Source organism: Entelurus aequoreus, linkage group LG15 (genome assembly GCF_033978785.1).
Source record: "Entelurus aequoreus isolate RoL-2023_Sb linkage group LG15, RoL_Eaeq_v1.1, whole genome shotgun sequence".
NCBI classification, from domain to species: Eukaryota; Metazoa; Chordata; class Actinopteri; order Syngnathiformes; family Syngnathidae; genus Entelurus; species Entelurus aequoreus.
This window is the reverse complement of record NC_084745.1, coordinates 38737856-38758204: the sequence shown is the minus strand read 5'-3', so window position 1 is coordinate 38758204 and position 20349 is coordinate 38737856. Positions and strand designations below refer to the sequence as shown.

Here is a 20349-nt window from a genome sequence, read left to right as displayed (position 1 = left end):
ATGTGGTCCTGATGGCTTCATCTGGCCAGGATCTTCAGCTGTCACTGGATCGGTTCGCAGCCGAGTGTGAAGCAACTGGGATGAGAATCAGCACCTCCAAGTCAGAGTCCATGGTTCTCGCCTGGAAAAGGGTGGAGTGCCATCTCCGGGTTGAGGAGGAGACCCTGCCCCAAGTGGAGGAGTTCAAGTACCTAAGAGTCTTGTTCACGAGTGAGGGAAAAGTGGATCGTGAGATCGACAGGCGGATCGGTGCGGCATCTTCAGCAATGCAGACGCTGTATCGGTCCGTTGTGGTGAAGAAGGAGCTGAGCTGGAAGGCAAAGCTCTCAATTTACCGGTCGATCTACGTTCCCATGCTCACCTATGGTCATGAGCTTTGGGTTATGACCGAAAGGATAAGATAACGGGTACAGGCGGCCGAAATGAGTTTCCTCCGCCGGATGGCGGGGCTCTCCTTTAGAGATAGGGTGAGAAGCTCTGCCATCCGGGGGGAGCTCAAAGTAAAGCCACTGCTCCTCCACATCAAGGGGAGCCAGATGAGGTGGTTCGGGAATCTGGTCAGGATGCCACCTGAGCGCCTCCCTCGGGAGGTGTTTAGGGCACGTCCAACCGGTAGGAGGCCACGGGGAAGACCCAGGACACGTTGGGAAGACTATGTCTCCCGGCTGGCCTGGGAACGCCTCGGGATCCCCCGGGAGGAGCTGGACGAAGTGGCTGGGGAGAGGAAAGTCTGGGCTTCCCTGCTTAGGCTGCTGCCCCCGCGACCCGACCTCGGATAAGCGGAAGAAGATGGATGGATGGATGGATGAAGGTTTGGAATATATCCATTCGCATTTCTTTAATAATGTACATGAATTGATTAATGTGGACCCCGACTTAAACAAGTTGATAAACTTATTCGGCTGTTGCCATTTAATGGTCAATAGTACGGAATATGTACTGTACTGTGCAATCTACTAATAAAAGTTTCGATCAATCAAAAACAAGGGTGGTAGTTAGCGACGAAGGTGGGTGAATCAGATGCTTTTTCTTCTGCAATGAGGAAGTGAACTCATCACCGGCGGCAGCAGCGCCAAAACAAAAGTGTGGAATTAACATGTTCTATCTACATCGTAATATGTGAACACCTGGGAGAAACCGAAGATGACACATTTTATTTTTGACACTATTTGATGCTATGCTATGACTCAACTGTAAGTTAAAGCTGTGTATATTTGCTGCTTCATGTGTTCTGTCAAAATGAGCTGTTTTGTCGAAAAGAGCTATTAGTTTTTATTCCTCTTTAAACAGTGATGAAAACTAATATGTAGGATACCATTATTTGCGTCAATGTGAACTTCCTCACGCTGCATGTGTCTGCATGCTTACTGGGTGGGGCAGCGTGGCTCAGTTGGCGTGGTGGCCGTGCCAGCAACTTGAGGGTTGCAGGTTCGATCCCCGCTTCCGCCATCCTAGTCACTGCCGTTGTGTCTTTGGGCAAGATTCTTTACCCACCTTTTCCAAGTAGCACCCACACTGGTTAAAATGTATTTTAGATAATAGGTTTCACTATGTAAAGCGCTTTGAGTCACTAGAGCATGGGTGTCAAACTCTGGCCCGCGGGCCATATTTGGCCCGCCATGTAATTTCACTTGGCCCGTGAGACGTTGTTAAATTAACACTAGAGCTGACCCGCCGATTATATATAGCGGCGGTGCCGGGGTACACAGCTAATTCTCATACTTGCCAAACCTCCCAGGAGACTCCCAAATTTCAGTGCCAAACCTCCCGGGAGACTCCCAAATTTCAGTGACCCGCTCGGGAATTATAACATCCTCTTTTCGTCCAGTCCAACAAGTGCAGGCCCAGTTACATAATATGCGCGGCTGTGGCACGCACACAGAAGTGAATGCAACGCATACTTGATCTTCAGCGGTACAGGTTACACTGAGGGTGCCAGTATAAAAAGCTTTAACATTGTTAGAAATATACGCCACACTGTGAATCCACACCAAACAAGAATGACAAACACATTTTGGGAGAACATCCGTACAGTAACACAACATAAACACAACAGAACAAATACCCAGAACCCTTTGCAGCAGTAACTCTTCCGGGATGCTACAAGGTGTGTGTGTGTGTGTGTGTGTGTGTGTGGGGGGCGGCGGGGTTTGGAGGTAGTGGGGGTGTATATTGTAGCGTCCAGGTGTTGTGCCGGATAATGCACCCCCGGCGTAGAATGCACCCCCTGACGGGAGTGTTATATCAACTAAAGCCCACACTTAAAGTTTCCACGTGCAAGATTGAATCTATTTGAAAAAGTTATTTAATAAGAAGCCAAAAGTGCAAAAACAATAATGTTCGTGTTGGAGGAGTTGTGAATGAATGAAATATGAAATCCGTGCTGCAGTCTGCAGGTGTACCTAATGTTGTGGCCCATCATTCTCAGTGGATATTAAAGTACCAATGATTGTCACACACACACTAGGTGTGGCAAAATTTGTCCTCTGCATTTGACCCATCCCCTTGTTCACCCCCTGGGAAAAGTTACAGTATAAAGTGTTGCTGTACAACCTGTACACTGACTATTCTCAATTATGTCCAATAATATTGTCCCAGAGACGATATACTGTAATACAATAATTGCTGCAATGAGACAGGTGTATATGTATGAAATGTATGATAGAGAATATATGTATACAGAGGAACAAAATCATGTCTTCCAATAGTGCAAGTAAATGAAATAAAAATAAAGGCACACAAAAAGGATAATGAAGTGTATATTAAAAGTACCTTGAGTTTTCTCATCCACCCAACTATTCATTGTTAGCCTTGCCGCCTCTGCATTTTTCTTGAAATCCACAGACTCCACTTCCGCAAAGTAGAAATTCTTGGTTTCCTCAAGGAATTCCTGGAATGTATGAGAACACACAATAACTGAATTCTCACACACTGGGTATATTGTACTTGTACGCACACTGTAAAATAACGTCCATAGAATGACTTGTATGCTATAGTAATATTAATAATAATCTAATAATACAATCTTTACACTAGAAGTCACACTTGATGCTCAGTTAAGAATAAATAGAATATGATCAAAAAGCTGTAGGAGATGGCAAGATGGAGAGGGTTACATATACCGGATGGTAAACATTGTTGACAGTGTACTTGAGTGTACACTTAAACCTAAACAGTGTACTTTTGCTTATGTGTACATTTAAATTTTAACAATTTATGTATGTATTGTTTACATTTAAATCAAACAAACAAAAATACTTACGTCTACTGTACATTAAAACCTAAACAATGTACATATGTGACTTGTATACTATAGTAATACTAATAATAATCTAATAATACAATCTTTACACTACAAGTCACACTTGATGCTCAGTTAAGAATAAATAGAATATGATCAAAAAGCTGTAGGAGTTGGCGTGAAGATGGAGAGGGTTACACAAACCGGATGGTAACCGGTGTTGACAGTGTACTTGAGTGTACACTTAAACCTAAACAGTATACTATTGCTGACGTGTACATTTAAATTTTAACAATTGATGTATGTATTGTGTACATTTAAATCAAACAAAGAAAAATACTTACGTCGACTGTACATTAAAACCTAAACAATGTACATATGTTTATGTGTACATTTTGTCACGACCTGACATGATAGGTCAGACTTTGTAAATTAGTTTTTCCTGAGTTTGTGTTTATTTCTGTTTCAGGGCTCTTTCCTTCCTTTTTAGCCACTTCATGCTGTGTACGCTGATTGAGCACACCTGCCTCTGATTAGTGATTTGGAAACTTACCTGCTACTGATCACTAATCCGAGGGGTTTATAAACCGCTTTTGCGTCTCAGAAAAAGTTAAAATTATTTTCAGTGCTTTGTTTGCTTCCATGCTGCATAGCATTCCGTATGCTTTCGTGTGCTTCCCTGCTGCACTATTTTTCTTTATTAAATTATGATAAATAAATGTATTAAATAATGTTTTACCTGCACGCTCATCCCCCTCGTAAAATAGTAAAACCTAAACAATGTATTATGTTAATGTGTACTGTACATTTAAACCTAAGCATTGTACTTATGTGTACATTTAAACATAATGTCCTTAAAGGCCTACTGAAATGAATTTTTTTTATTTAAACGGGAATAGCAGATCCATTCTATGTGTCATACTTGATCATTTCGCGATATTGCCATATTTTTGCTGAAAGGATTTAGTAGAGAAAATCGACGATAAAGTTCGCAACTTTTGCTCGCTGATAAAAAAAGCCTTGCCTGTACCGGAAGTAGCGTGACGTCACAGGAGCTAGTATTCCTCACAATTCCCCGTTGTTTACAATGGAGCGAGAGATTCGGAGCGTCAAAGCGACGATTACCCCATTAATTTGAGCGAGGATGAAAGATTCTTAGATGAGGAACGTTACAGTGAAGGACTAGAGAGGCAGTGATGGACGTATCTTTTTTCGCTCTGACCGTAACGTAGGTACAAGCTGGCTCATTGGATTCCACACTCTCTCCTTTTTCTATTGTGGATCACGGATTTGTATTTTAAACCACCTCGGATACTATATCCTCTTGAAAATGAGAGTCGAGCACGCGAAATGGACATTTAAAGTGACTTTTATCTCCACGACAATACATCGGTGACACACTTAGCTACTGAGCTAACGTGATAGCATCGTTCTCAAATGCAGATAGAAACAAAATAAATAAACCCCTGACTGGAAGGATAGACAGAAGATCAACAATACTATTAAACCATGTACATGTAACTACACGGTTAAAAATTCTCAGCCTGGTAAGGCTTAACAATGCTGTTGCTAACGACGCTAAGGCTAATTTAGCAACTTAGCAACCGGACCTCACAGAACTATGATAAAAACATTAGCGCTCCACCTACGCCAGCCAGCCCTCATCTGCTCATCAACAGCCGTGCTCACCTGCATTCCAGCGATCGACGGCGCATCGAAGGACTTCATCCGTGGGTTTGGCGGCAAGCATCGGCTAGGCGTAGTAAGTAGTCCTTGTTGTGTTGCTGTAAGTATTGTACTTAGCCGCTAATACACCGATCGATCCCACCTACAACGTTCTTCTTTGCAGCCTCCATTGTTCATTAAACAAATTGCAAAAGATTCACCAACACAGATGTCCAGAATACTGTGGAATTTTGTCGAAGAAAACAAGAGGTTTTTATATCGGGTCAGATGGGGTACAACCACTTCCGTGGATTTTGTGACGTCACGCGCATAAATCATATCCAAAGGAGTTTTTCAACCGGAAGTGTGGCGGGAATTTTAAAATTGCACTTTATAAGTTAACCCGGCCGTATTGGCATGTGTTTCAATGTTAAGATTTCATCATTGATATATAAACTATCAGACTACGTGGTCGGTAGTAGTGGGTTTCAGTAGGCCTTTAAGTTGTGTACATTTAAATGCATTTAAACAATGTACTCATGTTGATTTAAACTTGAAGACTCATGTTGAAGTGTAAATTTCAACATAAACAATGTGCAATCATTAGTTGCTTTTAATTATAATCTGTGCTGCCGAAACATTGACTTTTAAAATCAGATTAATCAAACTTTGTATTTTGATTAAAATCAATTATTCGCAGAAAATAACTTCTAACTTTAATATTTTGACACAAATACAAAATACTTTTTTTTACATATAATTATTATTATTTATTTATTTATTTATTTAATAGCTATATTTTATACTCCTGGCACTACAGTCTTATATACTGAACTATATGCACACAGTACTGGTTACATATGCTGCCAATGGAACTTAATCTATATGCTCTTAGGGCATGTGCTAAGGTGATCAAAATAGTTCCATCTAATCGAAGCCCCTGTGCTGCAGGCATTGCAGATCCCGTGTTTCTACTTACAACGAAGTTAAACGGAACTTTTATGTAACAGTTTGTGATTTGGGTTTGATCAGAGGTCTTATATTTTTCCCCTGATATCTGATGCAATACATTTGGTTTGTATCAGACCGACACCACTCCTGAGTAACAAATGGGACCAACCCTAACCACAATACATACCTCAACAAACGTGTACGTTTGCTCCCCATAAAGCCTGTTGGCAAGACTGAGGGCGTATTCAGCGTTGGTCTTGTTGAACTCGATCAAAAGTTGTTTGAAGTGGGTGTGCACCTCTTCATGACTCGGCCTGTCGCCTTTCAGAACCTGTGAACAACAAAAGGAAACAAAGACGCACTTCACTGACTCAACATGCCCAAGTTAGTTTTCTGTCTACAACCTTAAAGGCAACCTATGATGAATGTTGTCTTTTCTTACTTTTTAACAGTGTTTGGAAAATTACCTGTAATTAAGGTTTGTGTATGTGTGTAACGTGTGTGCGCACACGCGTGTGTGTGTGTGTATATATATATATATATATATATATATATATATATATATATATATATATATATATATATATATATATATATATATATATATATATATACATGTATATATATATATATATATATATATATATATATATATATATATATATATATATATATATATATATATATATATATATATATATATATATATATATATATATATATATATATATATATATATATATATATATATATATATATATATATATATATATATATATATATATATATTTATTTATGTGTACATATAAATATGTGAGTGCATATATATGAAAATGTGTGCGTGTGCATCTATATTTGTGTGTATAAATGTATGTGTGTACTATACAGTCTTGTGCATATATGTGTGTATGTATGTATATATATATATATATATATATATATATATATATATATATATATATATATATATAAACTGTATACACATATGTGTATGTGTGTGTGTATATATGTATAAATGTGTGTGTATATAAATATATCTCTGTGAATATATAAATGTATATATATATTTGTGAGTATATTTTTTTTTCATGTGTATAACATTTCATGACCCCAATAATAGTTTTTTTTTAGATGTTCAAATTATATTTACTAACATCTGACTCCAAGTTATGTTATGTTAATAATTTTTAAGGCAGATTTTCACAGAAATAAAGATCTGGAAAAAAGCTATTTTTGAAACTACTTTATAAATGTACCTTTTTCAGATATTGTGGCAGTCTGCTGCATTGCTGGATCTGCATCCGCATCTGTTGACGCGTCTTTATCTGCATTTGCATCGGGTTCTGCATCTTTTGTCGCGGATCTTGTTCTTCTTCTTTCTCTTGTTCTTGCATTATCGCTTCCTTTGGCTTCGTGAAGCCCAGGACCTGAAGGTAAAATCACAGCCATTTTGTCAGTACATTTCCAGTGTATAGTCAGCAGAGGTGTGGACTCGAGTCACATGACTTGGACTCGAGTCAGACTCGAGTCATGAATTTGATGACTTTAGACTCGACTTGACAAAATGTAAAGAGACTTGCAACTTGAATTAGACTTGTGACTTCACTTGGACTTGAGCATTTTGACTTGACATGACTTGCTACTTTCCCCAAAACCCAAAGATTAAAAAGGAGCGCTCCGTATCTTCCATTTTGTACGTGTCTGTCTGTCAGCGTGTGTGTCTATCAGCGTGTGTGCTCTCAGTACAATAGCCAATCAATTTGGATCTACGTTGTTTTCATCCCACAGCATTCATCCAATCAAATTGCAGGAAAACCAACAAAGAAGAGTTGTCGAACAACGCGCCAGTCAGAAAAAAATTATGCCAAAGTTGGTTTCGTTCGGGTATAAAAACTACGACTTGGTCAACAAAAAACGAATTGCAATATGCTAAACATGCCGTTCGAATATTACAGACGGAGACGCAACAGCTTCCAACTTCCTTCGTTCGACATTTGAAGATTCACAAAGAAGGGTACATTTTGAATGTAAGCTAACGTTTATTGGCTAAGTAAAGTAAACTTTTATTTGCTGTGTAGTTAAATCAGTGAGGCTGTAAACTCACTGCTGACGTTATAACAATAGACATCTTATAAGTAGACGCAGCATCGAGCGCTACTTCCTAGCTATGATAAAGGACACATGTTCTGGTGTGTTTTATTATTCATAGTTTGCTTAACAGTAATAGAATATTCTTATACGCTATAAGTGACCAGACGTCCGAGATCAAAACTGGGAATATAATCCCAGAGAAGGGGGAAAAAAACAGTAAGCTATTTTTTAAGTTGAAGAAACAATATGATTAGGTTATATATACATGCGTATATCCTACATAAACAATGTATGAATACATTAGATATCTATATATCTTAGGCACCTATAGACTGTATCTATGTTGCTGCAGCAGCAGAGAGTTTATTCTGTCTTGACACTTTGTATTGATATTTTGTATTACATTCTTCCCTTAAATGATAATGTTTACAGTGATTGTTTTATATGTATTTTTTTATGTACGTCGCTTTGGATAAAAGCGTCTGCCAAATACTTAAACATGTATAAACACCTAAAAGTCTTTATATCAGCTAAAACCACCAATCTGTTTCACTGGATTCAGAATAAAACCAAATTCTGTTTTACCCAACAATGTTAGTATTTGAATATTGTTACTTGAAGACTTATTCCTGGTTACAATTATACTGTTAAGAAAGTATTGTTATATTTTGCCTAAAATGAGAATGCATCATAATCAGTGGCGGCTGGTGAATTTTGTTTTAGGTGGGGCAAAAAGTTTGTAAACCAAACCCCTGTAGGGGGGTCATCCTCCCCCAGAAGATTTCTTTGTGATTTTCACATACAAATATTGAAGATCTTTGCTCCTTCTCAACTCTGTGGTAATATTCTTTTCACAAAATACAACATGTATGTAATGTACGTTAATGTTAAATCTTACTTGTGAAAAGTAATCCCCCGATTCCTATTTTCAACAGTCCGCCCATTTGAGCAGGAAAACGCTGAACACCAGCCCGGCATCTTTTTTTTCTACCTGTCAACTGTCAGTTTAGGCTGCTCACCGACTCCTCATCACCACTTCAAGATGGCGGCCAAAATGTTCGCGTCACAGCAGCCAATGCTGCGTCTACTTATAAGATGTCTATGGTTATAACTCATTGCAAACACGGCAATCTGTTGCATCCACTGCAGTTCGCTGCCTTATTCATACTTTTTGTCAAGTGATTTTTTTAAGCAGGGTTGCATGAGGTACCTACACAAAACGTTACGTTAGTCAATGTATCACACACAGTAACGTAACGTTAGACGGCGGTCAGCAGCACCGCGTATTTTAGCCACCTACAAAAAGACAAACATAGTCAAATAAAGGTCAGTTAAAATGTATACTATATTAAGAAAATGTGTACATATTGCATAGGGCCCTAACATCTTAAAAGTACAACTGTGTGAGATGAGATCAATGAGATAAGGTAAGAACAGGATATAAACTGCTGTGGAACTAGTTACAATGCAGTATGCCATGGAAATACAATGTTAACACTTTTGTACAAAAAATTATAGTTGCACTTGTTTTTTCAAATGTGTTTATTCTGTAAAGGAATGAGTTAAATGTTTAAAATGACTGGTTAATAGTGCTATTATGAAGTGCAATGTCAGCACTATTTTTTTTCCTACAATTTCAAATGCACTTGTTTTAATAAATAAAGACAGCGTTTTAAAAGCATACACAATCTGTGTAAATATATTAGTCTGTGGATAAAAGGACTTGAAAGGACTTGAAACTCAAAATGCAGGACTTGGGACTTGACTTGAGACTTTCCAGTCTTGACTTTGGACTTGACTTGGGACTTGTCTGTCCTGATTCGGGACTTGACTCGAGACTTGAGGGCAAAGACTTGAGACTTTCTTGTGACTTGCAAAACAATGACTTGATCCCACCTATATATATATATTTACATTATATATATATATATATATATATATATATATATATATATATATATATATATATATATATATATATATATATATATATATATATATATATATGTATGTATACCCCGAAGGGAATAACCGGTAGAAAATGGATGGATGGATGGATGAATATACAAATTCATCCATAAGGACATTGAAATGTCCTTATTTTTGAAGGAAAAGCACTGTACTTTTCAATGAAGATAACTTTAAACTAGTCTTAACTTTAAAGACATACACTCTATACATTGCTAATGTGGTAAATGACTATTCTAGCTGCAAATGTCTGGTTTTTGGTGCAATATCTACATAGGTGTATAGAGGCCCATTTCCAGCAACTATCACTCCAGTGTTCTAATGGTACAATGTGTTTGCTCATTGGCTCAGAAGGCTAATTGATGATTAGAAAACCCTCAAACTACTTCCTTAACGTAAATGACCGCCATAACCACAACACCAGGGGGTGCTCCACTAACCACGTTAAACCCAGATTCCGAACTAACAAAGGTCTTAACTCATTCTCTTTCTATGCCACATCAATGTGGAATGCGCTCCCAACAGGTGTAAAAGAAAGGGCATCTCTATCCTCCTTCAAAACCGCTATAAAAGTTCACCTCCAGGCAGCTACAACCCTAAACTAACACCCTCCCCGGATTGCTAATAATCAAATGTAAACAATCAAATGCAGATTCTTTTTCTTATGCCTTCTGATCTCTCTCTCTCTCTCTCTCTCTCTCTCTCTCTCTCTCTCTCTCTCTCTCTCTCTCTCTCTCTCTCTCTCTCTCTCTATGTCCACTACTTGATGTCCATACCCCCCCCACCCCACCCCCCCTCCACACTCCTGATTGTAAATAATGTAAATAATTCAATGTGATTATCTTGTGTGATGACTGTATTATGATGTTAGTATATATGATAGTATATATCTGTATCATGAATCAATTTAAGTGGACCCCGACTTAAACAAGTTGAAAAACTTATTCGGGTGTTACCATTTAGTGGCAAATTGTACGGAATATGTACTTCACTGTGCAACCTACTAATAAAAGTCTCAATCAATCAATTGTGCAATCATGTTCACACATCTGAAAACAGTTTAGCTCGTTACAGAAGCTACAAAACTGACCTTCCTTTGAGCAGATTGAGTTTCTGGAGCATCACATTTGTGGGGTCAATTAAACGCTCAAAATGGCCAGAAAAAGAGAACTTTCATCTGAAACTCGACAGTCTATTCTTGTTCTTAAAAATGAAGGCTATTCCACAAAATTGTTTGGGTGACCCCAAACTTTTGAACGGTAGTGTATATATATATATATATATATATATATATATATATATATATATATATATATATATATATATATATATATATATATATATATATATATATATATATATATATATATATAAATAAAAGAAATACTTGAATGTCAGTGCAAATTCAAGTATTTCTTATATATATATATATATATATATATATATATATATATATATATATATATATATATATATATATATATATATATATATATATATATATATATATATATATATATATATACAAACCCCGGTTCCATATGAGTTGGGAAATTGTGTTAGATGTAAATATAAACGGAATACAATGATTTGCAAATAATTTTCAACCCATATTCAGTTGAATATGCTACAAAGACAACATATTTGATGTTCAAACTGATATACTTTTTTTTTTTTGCAAATAATCATTAACTTTAGAATTTTATGCCAGCAACACATGACAAAAAAGTTGGGAAAGGTGGCAATAAATACTGATAAAGTTGAGGAATGCTCATCAAACACTTATTTGGAACATCCCACAGGTGAACAGGCAAATTGGGAACAGGTGGGTGCCATGATTGGGTATAAAAGTATATTCCATGAAATGCTCAGTCATTCACAAACAAGAATGGGGCGAGGGTCACCACTTTGTCAACAAATGCGTGAGCAAATTGTTGAACAGTTTAAGAAAAACCTTTCTCAACCAGCTATTGCAAGGAATTTAGGGATTTCACCATCTACGGTCCGTAATATCATCAAAGGGTTCAGAAAATCTGGAGAAATCACTGCACGTAAGCAGCTAAGCCTGTGACCTTCGATCCCTCAGGTCACTGTATCAACAAGCGACATCAGTGTGTAAAGGATACCACCACATGGGCTCAGGAACACTTCAGAAACCCACTGTCAGTAACTACAGTTGGTCGCTACATCTGTAAGTGCAAGTTAAAACTCTCCTATACAAGGCGAAAACCGTTTATCAACAACACCCAGAAACGCCGTCGGCTTCGCTGGGCCTGACCTCATCTAAGATGGACTGATACAAAGTGGAAAAGTGTTCTGTGGTCTGACGAGTCCACATTTAAAATTTTTTTTGGAAACTGTGGACGTCGTGTCCTCCGGACCAAAGAGGAAAAGAACCATCCGGATTGTTCTAGGCACAAAGTTGAAAAGCCAGCATCTGTGATGGTATGGGGGTGTATTAGTGCCCAAGACATGGGTAACTTACACATCTGTGAAGGCGCCATTAATGCTGAAAGGTACATACAGGTTTTGGAGCAACATATGTTGCCATCCAAGCAACGTTACCATGGACGCCCCTGCTTATTTCAGCAAGACAATGCCAAGCCACGTGCACTTACATCAACGTGGCTTCATAGTAAAAGAGTGCGGGTACTAGACTGGCCTGCCTGTAGTCCAGACCTGTCTCCCATTGAAAATGTGTGGCGCATTATGAAGCCTAAAATACCACAACGGAGACCCCCGGACTGTTGAACAACTTAAGCTGTACATCAAGCAAGAATGGGAAAGAATTCCACCTGAGAAGCTTAAAAAATGTGTCTCCTCAGTTCCCAAACGTTTACTGAGTGTTGTTAAAAGGAAAGGCCATGTAACACAGTGGTGAACGTGCCCTTTCCCAACTACTTTGGCACGTGTTGCAGCCATGAAATTCTAAGGTAATTATTTTTTGCAAAAAAAAAAAAAAATGTATGAGTTTGAACATCAAATATCTTGTCTTTGTAGTGCATTCAATTGAATATGGGTTGAAAAGGATTTGCAAATCATTGTATTCCGTTTATATTTACATCTAACACAATTTCCCAACTCATATGGAAACGGGGTTTGTATATATATATATATATATATATATATATATATATATATATATATATACATTAAAAAGAAATACTTGAATTTCAGTGAATTCTACCTATAAATATACTCCTCTCCCCTTAACCCCAACACCCCGACCCCCCCACCCCCAATCTCCCGAATTCGGAGGTCTCAAGGATGGCAAGTATGCGCCCGTAACACTTGGAAAGTCACATGACAAGCACTCCTGGATGTTTCCTGTACGTCGATTATGAACGTCCCACTGGGGTGAGTTTTCCTTGCCCTTATGTGGGCTCTGTACCGAGGATGTCGTTGTGGCTTGTACAGCCCTTTGAGACACTTGTGATTTAGGGCTGTATAAATAAACATTGATTGATTGATTGATTGATCAAAAAGTTGTTCAAAGTTAATTTTAGTACATTTTAAGTGTTGGTGATGTATTTCTTATAAAGTTTTATCTCATCATTTTTTTCTCCTTTAGACATCAAGTCAGCTAGTAAAATTGTAGATATGAAATACTTCCAGTCAGTCTTTGAATGTTTGCTGATGAGCACGTGTTACCTGCAACATTTGGGCGGATGTGTTAGCGCTGGCACCCAACATAGCCATGGCTAACGCTGAAGAGATGCTAAATGGCGAGAAGAAGACATTTGCAGACTTGCCCTCCTCACTCAGCTTTTGAAACAAAGCCAAAGAGAAAACCCCGTTGGCTTCGGTTGGAGAGGGTCCTGATGCCATAATGATGTCTGTCTGAAAGAAAATAAACTTCATTCAACACATGTTAAATAATCCCTATTATTACCAAGTATTGTCAGTACTGATAACAATACCAACACTTGTACCTGCAATTGTTCAATTGTTACAAATATGAATCTATATTCCCCCTCATCCATTTGGCGCTCACTAGAGAAAAGGCCTTAGGCAATCGCCAATGTGACTCATTTCTAAAAGGGTTGAGATTCTGTTAAAGCATTGCATTTGTTAAATTGCTTTAAATTGGACTTTAATTGTAATAAAAAAAGCTTTTGGAAATGTGCTAGCTTATTTGACATACAACTATTTTGGGGAATATTATGTTGTGGTCACATGACTGTCACATAACCAGTCCCAAATCTTTGCTGGCTTTGTTTTTTTTTTATATATATATATAAATCTATTCAATAGATATTGTAAGAAAAGTTGGATTGTAAAATTAGAAACACTATTAATCATTACACTTGATTTAAAATGATCTATAATGGCAAAAAAAACACTTTATACAGTCCCTCAACAATTTTGCTATCATGCCAAATCACTCAAATTCAACCAATCCCTGCAAACTATGCGCATTGACTTTGTCCATTGCCCCCAAATTCGCTGCAAAATTTGGTCGATCTTTAACAATGTGCGACAAAGCGCACGTCAACGTCTATTTAGAACCAATGTGTGTTTCTTGTCTACTGACGTTTAACAATATATCAACTTTTTATTGATCAAACAACACAAATGTCATCCTCCCGCATGTATTGAAATACTAATGCACGTTGTATTTGACTATATATGTAGAAATGAGGAAATGATATCATCACTCATCAGTTTTTATCAAGGAGTCTATTGAAAAAACAATTTACAAGCTATTCAATCTGCATAATTGGTTTGTGCATTTACAATGGAGTCAGATAAAAATCCCATTTTGCTTGCAGTATAAACAGTGAGCTGGAAAAATTCAGATATCGAAAAAATCAGATTCGGGCCACTTTGGCCTCCAGTGCAAAAGTCATAGACAACAATCCAGGAGAGAAAGACAACATCAAGGCAAGTGCACAGTGCATTTAATTGAATGTGAACAATTTCATGGGTCTGATGTGGCAAGACTAATTATTGGCGGGATGTGAAGCTTGTGAACCTGGAAAATCCATAAACTACGTGCATCTTTATATAAAACGCAGGGTTCAAAGTCTGGGTAAAAAGTAACACCTTATAGACTGGAAATTACGGTACGTCTAAATTCTGTAAAAGCAGAAGAAATTACTGCATAGAATTCTTTCAGGAATTACCAAAAGTGGGTCAAGAAAGGAGAGACGTGCAAAGTCTACAAGAAGTCTACAAATCGCTCATCTTCTGAAGTTATAGAGGAGCCAATAACCAAGAGGTTATTGAGGTTTTGTGTAAGAATTACAGATATATCTATTTAATGGGTCACGTTGAAAAGTTCTCTTAACAAATACTAAAAAGAAGACTAAGAGCTCAGGTAAAGAGCCAGTGTGGCTTCAGACCAGGTACACATTGGACCAGATTGCAGTCCTGATCCTTGAGAAGAACATGACTTTGACCAAAATATTTGTTTTCTTAACTTAGACAAAACACAAAGAACTGAGAATGAAATTGTGGGAAATGAATGAAGAAGCTGGATTAGTAAAGCATTGCTCTATGCTATCAAGGGCACTTAGTGTCCAAGTGTTGCTTTGGTTGGTCTAAGTCTTAGACCAACCAAAGCAGCACTGTCTTGGTTAAGGTAGTTCACCAACAATACAGGTGTTTGACCAGGTAAGTGTCCTTTAACCCTTCTGCTCATCCTTTACCTGAACACAGTCATAATCAAAGTCAGGGGTCTCAAACTCAATTTGCCTGGGGGCCACTGGATGCAGAGTCTGGGTGAGGCTGGGCCGCAAGAAAAGATTTCTTTAAAAAAATATTTCTTAAAAAAAATATTTTTAAATGTCTTTATTTTTATTTTCAACACAAAATAAAATCAAAATATAAATGAACAAAATGAGAATTAAGTAAATAAATCAGTCATAAGCAATAACAAGAGAGGAGAAGTCTAGCAAAAACTCGTAGCCATTATGGACAACACCTCCCACCCACTACACTCGGACCTTGCAGAGACAATGAGCACGTTCAGTGGAAGGCTCAGACTCCCAAAATGCAACACGGAACGACACAGGAAGTCCTTCATACCGACAGCCATCAGACTGTATAATGCATATGTTCCTTGACTGCACTTAAATGTAGAGTATATGTAGTATATGTAGAATATATTTATATTATATATATATATATATATATATATATATATATATATATATATATATATATATATATATATATATATATATATATATATATATATTATATTATTTATTGTTATTCTTGTCTATTGTGAGCGAACTGTGGTGCTCAATTTCCCCCAGGGATCAATAAAGTACTTTCTATTCTATTCTATTCTAACAATAATAATTCGATTTCTCCAGTCAGCAACAATGTATACATAATGTGCAACCCGGTTCACTCTCTCATCTCCCTGATATTTTGCATACTCCTCAGCATGTTTAGTGGTATAATGACGTTTTAAATTGTATTTCTTGTGCATTGCAACTTTCTCTGTGCAAATAAGACACGTCGGGGTGCCCCTGTGCTCAACAAAGAAATATTGCATCTCCCACTTTTCCTGGAATTGTCTTTGCTCATCACTAACCTTTCTCTTCACTGCACGCTTTGAAAAAGACATGTTTGGGGTTGTGGAATATATTTGTATTTAGCCGACGCACGGAGAATAATGTTATTTCCGCAATGTGTGTCGTTCCGCTTTTCCTCCCGACAGAAACACGGCGGTCGGCGGAAAGTACCGGGAAAAAGTGACGGCTCCCGGAGTGTTATATGGCGTCATATAAAAATATATGTAGTGTTTATCGTGTGAGGCAATGCAAATTAAACAATTAAAAAAACAAATAACGGTTTGAATTGGTCCAGGTTATCAGGGACTTTATTACTGACGGACAGGTGTCACCGTGTGACCGCAGCCCGGCACGTAAGACAACCCTCGTCTCCATGGCAACGTTTCTCTCACTTTCACTCATTTGCCGCTTTTCCACTAACGCAGGAGTATTTTGGACCCAAATAACACAAATCGTCTCTGTCTGGAGCCAATGGGGGGGGGTGTGGAGTTTACAGCGAGAGAGAGAGCAAGAGAGAGAGAGCGAGAGAGCGAGAGCGAGAGAGAGTGAGAGCGAGGGAGGGAGGGAGAGAGGGAGGAAGAGCGCCGTGCGGGTCTCGTGGAAAAGCAGCAAAACGTTTCTCTGCTTGTATCCCGCAAGTGACATCAATGTTCGGCCCTCGAGAGCCATATACCACACCATGATTGGTAGATTCCTTGTCGCCTGGAAGAGTTAGGGCTACAAGGAATTCTGGGTATTTGTTCTGTTGTGTTTATGTTGTGTTACGTGTGGATGTTCTCCCAAAATGTGTTTGTCATTCTTGTTTGGTGTGGGTTCACATTGTGGCGCATATTTGTAACATTGATAAAGTTTTTTTTATACGGCCACCTTCAGTGTAACATGTATGGCTGTTGAGTAAGTATGCACTGCAGTCGCTTACGTGAGTCTGTTGAAGCCCCATACAACATGTCACTGTGCAGGCACATTACTTGTACGGAGAAAAAGTGGAGGTACTTTAACACGCGAAGTCCCAGAGAAGGGTCAATTGACATTTTTACCTAGACAACACACAAGATGGTCATTTGACCCCTAGTCCCCCCTGTGGACACTCCTTTTGTTATGAAAATGTGGCTGTTAGTGGCACACGGCAGGGGGCCACTTGAGCCTGTGTGGGGGAGGGGACCTTACAGCTCAAGCTTTAGTTCTGAGGTAGGTTGTGTGTGTTTTTGCAAGGATCAACAGAATGAAGGGATCAACACTCTGACATTTATTGTTAAAAAAAATACAAAACAAAACATATTTACAAAGAATGAAAAAGCAACTGTTTTCCCAGTTTTGGTGTGGAGGGTTGTTGCAGAAGCAATTGTTATTTTTGTGTGCCAAAAATAGTTTAAAAAAAAAATTTACAAAGAAAAAAGCATATTTACAAAGAATGAAAAACCATGTCCATGTAAACGTGACTGACATACATTTGAGCAGTCACTCACAATCCTGGCACTGCCATTGCTCCTTTCGGCATTTCCCACATGTATAATTTTTCTGTCTACCTAGACAAACTGCCCCTAACAGCCTCATTACCATAACAAAATGAGTGATTAGTGTATTCGGGAAAAGCGTCGGGCCAAATGACCCCTCTCTGGGTCTTCTAGGTAGACAGAAAAATGCTGGGACTTCTAGTGTTAAACCTTGTGCCCTCAATATTGATGTCCTCAGTAATGTTGATGGGTGAAAATTGGGAGGGTTGGCAAGAATGCTTCAGCTCTGCGCACACAACGCTGTCAAGCGCCATTCATATAAAACTCGCGGGCCGCACTAACATTAAACGTTTATATTGAGGTGCGGGCCGCACAATAACGTCTCGCGGGCCGCAATTGGCCCGCGGGCCGCATGTTTGAGACCCCTGATCAAAGTAGAGAAGACTATTAAGTATAAACAGAGTGGTTTGGATATACAAGCAATATAAAGCAGTTGTGAGACAGTCTAACAAAACTAATCTTCGATGACCAACAGGACAGATAATCTAATATAGCTACAGTAATAATGACAAAATACATGAAGTGAAAGTTTGTCAGCAGCCAGAAGATGACATCACAATCAAACAAAGATCTTCACTTACTTGGCAGTAGGGATGAATACTGAATTCAGTACTTTTTTATGTAAATTTTTACTGCTGAATTTGCTAGGTCAATTGAAGGTTCTAACTTGTCCGTAAGTATGAATGTGAGTGTGAATAATTGTTTGTCTGTATGTGCTCTGTGATTAGCTGGCGACCAGTCTAGGATGTACCACGCCTCTTGTACCAAGTCAGCTAGAATACTCTCCAGGTTACCCGTGACTTAATGAGGATAATTGTTATAGAAAATGGGTGGGTAGATTAATTTAAATTCAACTCAATGCCAAAGACTACTACTTTTTGACTACAGCAACACACTGAGGACAAACTGGAATGAAAGTATACTTGCAAATTATACTTAGAAGTGTACCGCAACTAAACATAACAACTGGACAACACAGTTATTATTATCAGCTCACTGCTAAATGTAACATAAACATATTGTTAACAGTTCACTTTTATTAACATATGAACACACTCAAAAATACCGAAAATTGCTACCATTGATTAACGGTATGGATTCCCAGTAACTCACCGCAATGCTACCGAGGATGGCAGACACAAGAGACATTAAGAGAATCTACGGTTGCAAACACAAAGATAAACTTCAACAGACCAAGAAAACTTTGTGAACAAAAATCAAAGAAATAACTATTAAGCAAGAAGACAAGAACTTTGACAAAAAGAAGGCAATGAAAGAACTGGTGAAGACTGACAGGACAACAAGTCTGCAGAAGAAGTGGAAATAAGACACATGTTAGACTTACAGGATGAAGAGGTGAAGAAGTGATGAGTGGACGTCTGAATGAAAAGAAAAATCTGCTGTGACTAATTTAATAATGCTGCATTTTACATGCTGACACACCTTTTAGCCTACCTGCAGCGTGAGAAAACACTGATCAATCCTGTCGGTGCAATCACACACAGACACATGCAGACACACACACATTCCTACAATTGTGCAAGCGGGTGTGGTCTGTATTATTTTATTTTTAGTACATTTTTTATTCTTCATGTAAAAGGTGAAAAACAGCCCAGATAAATACAGTTAGATATTATTTTCATGTTTTCAATCATTCATTTGTAATATTCAGCGTCTTAAAATTCATAAAAGTGTAAAAACCTATATTTATGTTTAATATTTTCCTGTTCTTGGTATTGTTTCTGTTCCAACGCTCTTTTTTCATTGTTTCCTCTTTCTGTTTTGCTCCCATTTCTTGCCACTTCACTTCTGGCCTGAGCGATGCCTCTCTCCCTCCCTGTCCCTGCTTGCCAAACAGGACATGCCCATCCCTGATTGCCAATCATTGCACTTCTCATGTGTTCCTGTGGAAAGAAAAAGGATCATCATTGTCTTTTAAGGGAATTTAATCCATTGCAGCTGGACTGTTCGGTATTTCATAAAAGACGTTCTGCCTCTCATCCAAGTAGGCTTCATCAGTTCATGCTTATAGACTTAGATTGGATTAGACCTAGTCTGATTGGACGAGGCGAAACGTCTTCTATGACAAACCGAACAGTCCAGTTGTTGTTGTTTAGGTTTATTTCGAACATGCAAGCAGTTACGATGTGATACACATTTCAAATATTTCCATTTTGTCATTACAACAGGTCCAAAAAAAAGTAGGAAGAGGCAGAGTTTATTTAACCTTACCTATGGCAGCCATTTTTGTGTTATGTATATTTCTGTAATCCTGCATATATTAAGTTAAATTATTTGTTGCTTGATGAATACTTGGGCCTACTGCGCTACTGCACTTTGGTGTTGTTCATTGTGGTGTTGTTTGATGAATACTTGGGCCTATTGCACTACT

The 20349-nt window shown here is 38.1% G+C and overlaps 1 protein-coding gene across 5 annotated transcripts in view; it reads right to left on the bottom strand.

Moving 5' to 3' along the window:
* LOC133630467 (leukocyte elastase inhibitor-like) overlaps positions 1–19412 on the bottom strand; it is a 49588-nt gene extending 30176 nt beyond the window's left edge. The window contains exons 1-5 of one of the 5 annotated variants that reach the window (XM_062022066.1): positions 19303–19412; positions 13568–13756; positions 7114–7284; positions 6045–6188; positions 2773–2890 (exon numbers count right to left, since the gene is read on the bottom strand). In XM_062022066.1, the coding sequence (XP_061878050.1) occupies positions 2773–2890; positions 6045–6188; positions 7114–7284; positions 13568–13744 (610 nt within the window). In that variant the 5' untranslated portion in view covers positions 13745–13756; positions 19303–19412. Of the gene's footprint in view, positions 1–2772; positions 2891–4930; positions 5038–6044; positions 6189–7113; positions 7285–13567; positions 13757–18538; positions 18604–19302 lie in introns of those variants that run through there. The other 4 variants (XM_062022067.1, XM_062022071.1, XM_062022072.1 and 1 more) reach the window with 4 other exon arrangements.
* Positions 19413–20349: the final 937 nt, after the last annotated feature.